The 9,659-nt window shown below is 38.3% G+C and overlaps 1 protein-coding gene across 1 annotated transcript; it reads right to left on the reverse strand.

Moving 5' to 3' along the window:
* Positions 1 to 657: 657 nt before the first annotated feature.
* vax1 (ventral anterior homeobox 1) lies at positions 658 to 8,537 on the reverse strand. The gene is made up of 3 exons (XM_067475835.1): positions 7,211 to 8,537; positions 5,748 to 5,935; positions 658 to 2,853 (listed from the first exon to the last, which is right to left on the reverse strand). The coding sequence occupies exons 1-3, from the start codon at positions 7,422 to 7,424 to the stop codon at positions 2,323 to 2,325; spliced, it is 933 nt and encodes a 310-aa protein (XP_067331936.1). The 5' UTR covers positions 7,425 to 8,537; the 3' UTR covers positions 658 to 2,322.
* Between the last annotated feature and the right edge of the window lie 1,122 nt (positions 8,538 to 9,659).

Genomic DNA, 9,659 nt, shown 5'->3' on the forward strand with positions numbered 1-9,659 from the left:
AGACATTGTGTTATTGATGGTGGAACTAGTAAAGTTGTCAAGCTGCGCACCTTTGCCACCACACACCAAGACCTTTCATGACCTTTCCTTTACCTAATTTAGCGTGTACAGTGGAAAAATGCTAATTTGTCCATAGATGCAGGTTAGATGTGTAATGTATTTTAAGAATAATACAGTGATTGTTATCAGTGTTTTTTAAGACATTTTCGTATCAATACAGAAAAACGAAATCCGATTAATAGACGAAATTTTGTCTATTAAAGTGAAACGATCCTCCTAGTGTTTTCTGAAATTACACGTAGATCACGAATTCACAAATTCTAGCTCTCATTTGTTTGCATAATCAGTCATTTCGTTTTTTTTAAAGCGAAACAATTTCTCACAAATACTAAATCTTTTTGGAATTTGGTTTGTTGGTTTACACAAATCAAAAAACTAGGACACCTCATCTTGAACCTTTACTTTTCTGACATTTAAAGGCTGACGACAAATCAAATCAATTGACAAATTGATTGATAAATCAAAGAATTACTTACAGAACTAATGAAATCTATTTAAAACATCTGATTTATCACAGTGTCATAACTTTTAGTACTAACTGTCTTTTTTTTCTTTTTTCAGCCTCTTGTTTCACTGATTAATCCGATTATTCTTTGCAAACTGTACCTGAGCAGTGGCAGTGGTAAGCAAGCAGCGGTAATAACATCAGCAGGTCATGGTATTGAAAATAGGGTAAAAAACATTTCAGAGCAAAAGCATCAGATAATAGTGTATAAGAGGTATAACAGTCGTGAAATTTATCATAACTTGATTTATAGCAACATGTATGAAAGAAAAATGAAAAACACACTTGTCTTTGTCTGGAGCCATATACATAATATATACGCACATTTGTACCACACATTTCACAAATTACAAAATATTTCACAACAGCACCAAAGAGCTTTGAACTGATTCTTCAATCCTGCTAATACATTCATTCATCCATTCATACGTTTCCACGCACTAATAATCTATTAATTACAGAAGTGAATAATTTACAATAAAATAACAATTTCAAAGTACATTTCTCATTTCCAGTACTTTTATACTACAATCATTCCATTCGGTCCTCACATGCCTAAATATTTTATAGACTGTCGATTTTGTAAATTTCATACAGGAAGGAAATCATATTATATTGTCTTAATGAAAAACCTGTTACCTTGTCATGTTCCACCAAACAAGCAGTTTACTAATGCTGAAAGCATTTCTCAGGACTCTCCATTTCAGCCATTCATTCCTCCTGCACAAAATAGAGCTGTACACCAAACATCTGTAAGCTCACAGTAGAATAAAATCACAGGCAAAAAAGTCAGGGACTGCATCAGACGAAAATGGCAAAAGAGAAGACATTTCTTGTGAAATGTTAACATCCTCATCAAACCATAGATAAAACAACACTGAACAAGTGAACCATCATACTGCTTGACAACACCTTCTCTGTGTGATATTTTGGTTTGGTTCAGAAATAGATACAAAAGATACATAAGATCTTTTTGTAAGATAGTTTTTTTTTTTTTTTTTTTTTGAGGCATCTGCATAAGCAAATTGCATTCACATGTTTAATGCCTTGGGTTATGTGCTGACACTGGCCTCGCAGTGGCAGTTTTTTAAGGTCACTGCACTCCCCCCTATTTTATTTTGAATAATCAGCCTTGCATGTTGATTCATAACGCCGCGGTTTCAATTTTGAAATGTTCTGATTTGCTGATTGCGTCTGAAAAACTGCTGTTGCTTGTGCTTGTGACAACTTTCTTTTTCTTCATCTACTCACCGTGGTCAGTGCGTCCACCCAACTCAATCAATTGATAAACTACATTTCGGAAAGATACAATCACTTTATGTTTCCTGTCCCCAGTGCTATACTCTCCTACTATACACTATGTACCACTTCTCCTTCAAGCTTCAGTGGCCCCGTGTGTATTGTTATTTTTGGATTAATAGATAGTTCTGCCCATTTGTTAGACAGACAACTGAAAGATCCCTCAGTTACCCTCTTTAGCCTTTTTCTTTCTAAACATCTCTAACAGCATCCTACATGAACATTTTGTGCAAAATCTTTCTACCATGACTATGTCTTTGTTAGACGAGCTTTAACGGGTCTTTGTTTTCATCCTTGTACAAGGCAACAAATGTGCAAGTGGAATACGTGAACTGCCACAGAACATGACACAGACGGTTGAAAGAGACTGGGCAAAACAAAACAGAGACAGGGAAATCCAAGAAAACAACCAAAATTAGTCGAGGGCAACAGAAACTCAGCAATGTAAAAACAAAGTATCATTCCAGAATTTTCTTGTCCATGGATTCTTTGCCATTGGTCCGCGAGTAAGGTTCAAAAGCAGAGGAGCTCAGGTAGCGGGCAGAAAGTTCCTGCAGGTTTCCAGCCAGTGAGCCGGCCATAGACAGGGGGTTGGAGGAAATTCTGGTAGCAACGCCACTGAGTATGGAGGGCATGGGGAAGCTGAAGAGACTGTGAGCTGCTGGCGAGCTCTGCAGGCCTGTCGCTGTCCCTGAGCTGGTGGCGGTGGGTAGAGGAGGACTGCTGCCTGCTGTGCTGCCACTGCCGCTACTACTGCTGCTATTGCTTGCTATGGCAATGGAGGGAGGGCGCAGGGCAGAGCCCATAGTGCCACTGTTACAGTGGGGGAGGAGGCCTGGAAGGCCCGGAGGTGTCAGCAGACGCCCTTGCTCCAACAGTCTGAGCACACTGCAGGTTGCTGCCGTTTCTGAAACCACTGAACGCAGCTCAGAGTCCTTCCCCTGGTCCTTCTTCTGTTTCGTGCGGCGGTTTTGGAACCAGACCTTCACCTGGAGAGGAGCACAGAAAGCTCATGTATGATCTATTATTATGTATGTCCTGTTACAGATTTATACATATTAAAAAAAAATCACAAAAAACAATAATTTACATTTAAAATCATTGATATTTGCAGTAACGATTATAGTGTAGAAATCTGAACATGTCATTAAGTGAAGACAGTAGCCTCATGAACTGCACAACAGTGTGAAAAAAAAGTTGCTTTTACTAAAAATCTTTCTTCACATAGCAAATGTGGGATGTAGGATGTTCATCCCAACCACATCCACTTTGAAATATTTTCTAATGTAGAGAAGCAGAGACACTTACACACATTTATACATCAGCCACAACATTAATACCCCTGACTTTTAATACCACCAGTTAATGTTGTGGCTGACTGGTGTATGGAAAAGGTGCTACACAGGTTTCACAAGGATTGTGATTAATGAAAAGCTGCTATATTTGTATTAACTCATGAGGAATTTAATTTTATTATTTATTTATTTATGCAGGTTAGTCTCATTGAGACACAAAGTCTCATTTTCAATTGAGACCTATTTCACACAGAAAAAACATTTTGCAAATTACAAATATACACGAAAATTCTACAATATCCAAAAATATCAAACCTCTTTAACAAAAGAGTAGCAGATAAGTCATTAGAAACAGGAACATATTTCTTTCAATAAAAACTTAAATTTCCCACGTGTGAGCAGACCGGACACTTTCAGATCTTCCTGAAGCATATTCCAGGTGGTTGGGTCAGAGTAGGAGAACGTCTTAGTGCCAAGCTCAGAACGTACTGATGGAGAAAAGGGTCGGACGTAAATTCTATCAAAACTCCCTCAAAGACAGCTTTACATAAGTAAACCACGGCTCAACTTTTTTCACCGTCTTACACTACAAAAGGCTCAGAAATGAATTCAATTTTGTCTTTGAAAATCTAATAATTGTAATACTAGTTTACAGATATATTCTGATACTCAAACATTATAGGAGATTATAGGATTTGTAAATCTGTTTATTTTCATATTGCAAATAACTCTGGAACTTTGCCATAGTTTTACATAATCAAACACAAAAACCATACGTTCCATGATCCTGCTGGTTGCACACTGGTCCTGCAAATTTTCATATTGAAGTATTTTTATTCTCTAAATTCAAAATGGCCACCATCAACTTGCCCCTGGCTCTGAACAACTTTCTCTTAAGTAGCACAGTTGGTTTTGCTGACAATGTAGGTTAACTACATAGAAACCTGATCTTTAAAGTGGAAAAAGCTTCCATGTTTATGCCTAAGAAAATTTTAACTTCTGGTTGATTTTTTATTTATCTGATTCATTGTTTCAGTAGTTTCTGAAAATCTAAACGTTTCCAAATTTCTTCTTAAGAATAGTGCCACCACAAAGTTTACCTACACTATTTATTTCAGGAATACTTCTTGCAGTATGTGTACAGTAAATCCAGTTGAGAATATTAGTCATCTGTTTCAACCTTCCACTTGCATATGTTGCCGGCCTATTGTTCCCCTCCATCTGCATAACTGAGTAAATGCCTAAATAAAGCAAATACATAATTTTCAATGACTGTTTCCTGTAATCACACCTGATTTCTTTCTTACAATGCAAAGTGTACATGTTTCAATTGGCAGCAAGCCTCCAGCTCAACCCTGCCAGTAGTGCAATCATATCTGAATATTATTTCATTTCAGTGGGTGGTTTATCTGCTCACCATCTGTTACCAACCATTTCCCACTATGAAAAGAAGCCTTTCTGCTCAGTCAAATATGATCTCTTTGCGACATAGAGATGAAATAAAGAAGTAGCTGTTTTTGCATTGTCAGTGTAAAGCAAACAAGGTGAAGCTGGTATGTAGTTCAAACAGTACTGATGAGGTGTCCACACAGCAAATGGCTGTCATTTCTAATGTGACAGTCCACGAGTGCCACGCAACAAACTGTTAATTTTACCACGTTATTTAAAAGCATTTTATCAAGACAAGAAGCAGCCATGGAAAGCAAATCCTCCTGCCTTTGTCCTGCCTAAATAGGGAGCAAAGGTTGTCTTCTGTGTTCCCTTTATACAGTGTGAGCAACATCACATCTCCAGACACTCAATTAAGTTGTTTGGAATTTATGTGAAAGGAGGAAAACATTTTTTACATTTTCAACATGTAAAATGTGAAAAACTAAACACAATGATTTGAATTTGCATCGCTGTTAATAAAAGCAACAGGGAGTGTGCAGTAAGTCCACAACGGAAAACTTGGTTGGTTGTGGTGTCATTTTGTGAAACATGCTTAACCCGAAGCAGACAAGGTCGGCCTCCCTCAGCAAAAGCCCCAACACATTACTGCAAAGACCAAGCCAATGGCGCTGTTAGCTGTTTTACACTTTGTTCAAAACTAGCTGACCGCCACGGTTTTCCTACATCCAGATCACAGGCTACTGGGGGACTTGACTTGGAATATGGTGTTAGACATGGTGCAAACATTGTTCATTCACAGTAGACATGAGGCCACATGGAAGACATGGACAGGAAGTCTGCATATAGTTTTACTTTGTGAATATGTATGTGACCATACTACTTTAAATCATATGGACAATAAATAATCGCACCTCTAAAACAAAAAGACTGAATCAGATTTACACATTTATTTGTTTCACACCTTACAAATGAAATGAAATGAATTTGATGGCAAAAGTAAAATCCTCTGTGATTCTTCTGTGATAATGTAAACAGTCCTCAAACAATGTAACTTGATTATCTCATGTGGGTGGTGGTCGAGGGTGTGAGGACCCAAAATATGTAATCACATTAATTACAAAAAGGCGCAAAAGATTTTCCTGTTTACATGAAACAAATTCACATTTTCTAAACGAGGAGGTGCAGTGCAAACGTACCTGAGTTTCAGACAGATTGAGCTGCCGTGCTAGTTCAGTCCGTTCCCTCCCGACCACATACTGGCACCTCTGAAACTCCATCTCTAACCGGTAGAGCTGCTCTGCAGTGAAGGAGGTGCGTGTTCGCTTAGGTCGGTCCAGATCCAAACCCTTTGGCAGAATGATCTCTCTGATCGAGCCTTTAGCATCTGCAACAACACACACTTCGAATTAACAAAAAAAATCATCTACATTGGAAACTTTCTCTATTATTAGTATTAATATTAATATTATTATTACCAGGAAGACACTCAGAAGTCATAGCTATAATTCAGATTTTAAATAAAGTTGCTGAGTTTAAAAATAACATGATTAACTGAGAAAAAACAATGTGTGTTTACTACGCAGAAAACTCCTTTTGTATAATTCCTTCTGACAAACGTGTGCCCTCAATAACATAAGATTACACGTGCACATATCAATAAAATGATGCAGTTCAACCCCTCATGTAATCAATACCTACAGTAAAATGAAAATTATAACAATGCGTGTTTTCAAAATGAATCAAATTGAATGAAAATCAATTTAATAAAATCAGTCTGTGCTTAACAAGCAGAGGATTTTTTTTTTAAAGTTGATATTACATTTTTCTAAGCATCATTTCAAAGCATGATACATAAAAGTGGTTGCAGCTTTTTAACAGCGAGAATGGAATCTTTGTTTTTATTATTTAAACAGACTGAACATAACAATATGTGCAAAAAATGTAAACAGAAAAAGCTCTAATTTAGAGGAAATGCTTTTATATCTAGTGTGACTAACGTTGTACTTGTGTTGAAATCCTGCTCATATTTTGTTTTCATATGAGTTCCAATACTGAAAATCTTAAATGAAGGAATTTTCCATAGAGGACTCTGTGCCTGATAATAAATATGTATTTAAAATTAAAACTGGAATTATCTGTGACTTTACATGTATGACAGTGTACATGCACCATAGATCCCTGAAAGCATTTTTAACCTAAATTAAATACATTGCAGATTTATGAATTTAAGCTATGGCTGATTGCTTTATTTAGGGAAATAACACGAACTATTTTTCAGTATTTAAGCATTATAAGCCATTATAGGCCGAATGTAATTTTTTTTCCCTTCTTTCTTAATAGTAGTTAACAATTTTCACGTCATATAATTTAATGCTCTGTGTTTTTACTCCAACTATATAAAGCTGATTTCTGGATTAAAAAGATGTTTAGCTTTTGACTTTTAATTTAAATTATATGTAAAATGCTTCTCATTTTTAATAGATACAAGCAGTAATTCTCTTTGTTCTGTTCATTAAAAAAAGCTTCATTTTAAAATTAATTCTCATTTTCCTGAATCTAAAATGCATGTGATTTCAACAGTAGTTGAAACTAAATTTCCAGATTAATGAGATTAATCTGCATGATTCCATTTAAAAATTAGACAAAACACAAGCCGTACCTCTGACTAGTATTCTCCGACAGTAGTCTGGGTCCCCCGTACTCCCTCTGTTCTTCTCGCAGTTTTCCACGGTCCCAGAAGGGGAAAAGGAGTCCTGCTGCTCCTTGAGGAAGCTTTTGGACAAGCTGCCCTGGGAATCTTTGACATCTTTTCCCTCCTTGAGTCCATTTTTCAGCACCATCCCTTCCGTCTCTTGATTGTATCTGACCTCCATGCTCAGTTTATCCTCCTGAACCTGCAGCTCTTCTGATTTTCCTTTCTCAGGTAAAAAAAAAAAAACGGATATTACAGAGAACACCGCTCACCAGACCGTCGGGACAGTGTGGGTTTTAGTTTCAAAACTGCACCTTTTAGCAGGTCACCGTCAGCTGTCTAATGTTGGGTAAAATACTTGGTCGCCTGACCAAGGAGCCCTATTATCACTGACCAAACTCCCTTTGCCCAATGATCATGCACTTCTCAGTGAAATTCAACAGTAATTCAATCCCCCCTTTTCCTCGTTACATAGACATCAGGCTGATAGATGATCTCCGAATAATCAGAGCCATGGATGCGCACTCACTGTTCCAATTGATTACGGTAATTTTGCTGCCTCCACATTTGCGTAACCTCATGAATACACTAAATTGTTTGGGGAAATAGATCAGGTCTTGATAGAGGGGTTTGCTCGTCCCGTCCCCTTCAGTTTGCCTGTTCTCAGTCCAGGGAATCAAGACAAATGATTGGTCTTGTTTCGCAACCAAGCCTCCCTGAACCCCACATGAACGCACACAATAACAGGGGTACGACTCTTCCAGACCTGCAAAAAGTTCCCATGTGCTTCATTCTTCCATCTGCAGGACACGGCCAGACATTTTTCCCCCGAGCTTTCACAGTGCACCTGATTGTCGCAGCATGTCAGTGAACTTTGATCCCGTTTTTCCCTTTAGCTCTGTTGCCAATCAGAGGAATTCTGCAATTTGCAGATCTCACCACTATGCTATTGTAGGCAAGAGACATTGGGAAAGAACCAGGGAGAGAGAGACAGACAGAGAGAGAGAGAGTGAGAGACAGAGAAAGAGAGAGAGAGAGAGAGAGATGAACAGGATAATGAGCAAATCCACGGCGATCAAAATTCATGAAGGCGATGACGACCCAACCAGTTTCAGCAGTGCAGCAATGCAGAGCTCTACTTTAATGGGAATTGTTTTAAAATGTCCTGTGTATCGTCCAGTGTTCATTCGGAGAGAAATGTGGAGCAGTCCAGTAAGATCCTGGCTGCTAATGCTACATTCTTCAATATTAAGATGATTGCAGCCCAGAAGCCATCTTCACCCTCTGCTAATCTTAACCTGCACGTTTAAAAATGAGGAAAAAAAAGGAACAAAACTTGTCATTAGTGCTTAGACTGCCTGCACTTTCTCACATATACATACCCCTGGAATGGCCCCTACCTCTCTCCTCCACTCGCCTTCCAGCCCACTACCCAACCCACCCAACCACCAACTCTAAGCTATTTTCATTGTCAGTGCAACAATATCTCTGAACACAGCAGTAGTCGGTAATCCAATAAGACCATTGATTAGCCCACAAAGATTCAATTCAAATCAGTGGCCTAGTGCAAGGAACATTCTCTGGCCCTTCTTGTCACCTTAGCTGGCCAGAAGCCCTCTTCAGACTGCCCCCCTCCCTGAGTGCTATTCATGCCTTTATGGGAAACAGAGAGGAAAAGGAGTGAAAGATGGCAATTATCTAATTGGACTATTAACAAACAATTCTACGAGTGTGGCTGCCCGGCAGCAGTTTTGGGGTGGGTTTAAGGGATGCATCTTGGACTAACTTTATTCACTGAGTGTTTGGGGGGCTGCTGCGTGGAGTGGGGCAGAATCAATTGTTTGAGAAAGGTAAAAGGGAGGCTAAAAAGGGAGCTACTAAAGGGAACCTGGGCTTCTCAAGCTGTGGTGCAGAGCCTCACCCTGGGAAATAGATTGGGGATGCATAGTCTTGGGCTTTCTGTGCAACACAATCGCTGATGAGAAGAAAAAGCTGGTGTGTTAAATAAATAACACAAAAAAACATAGAAAAATATCCCACACGTGTGCAAAGAATGTGCTGCATACATGCTTTGAAACCAGCATATTATGTGTTTTACAGTTCACATCTTGGACAATAGTAAATTGCAAGACTGTGTTTGAAATGACTTGAATGAAACTATTTATGGAACTCTAATAGAACTCCAATATTTCAGACTCTGTTAGCCTTGAAAATTCTTCACACAAACACAACATTGAAAATGTATATTGACTCATCAATATAGAATGTTAAAAAAAGAGCCATCAAACCTCCATGTTTAAGGAGAATTGTGAGGGCTGGTATTTTTTTCTTTCCAATCCTTTATCTATATAGGCTACATAATGTCTAATCAGCAGACCATCTTATCTGCCACCAAAGCTGCAACTTGGTCAGTTTC

This window comes from Channa argus, chromosome 1 (genome assembly GCF_033026475.1).
Source record: "Channa argus isolate prfri chromosome 1, Channa argus male v1.0, whole genome shotgun sequence".
NCBI classification, from domain to species: domain Eukaryota; kingdom Metazoa; phylum Chordata; class Actinopteri; order Anabantiformes; family Channidae; genus Channa; species Channa argus.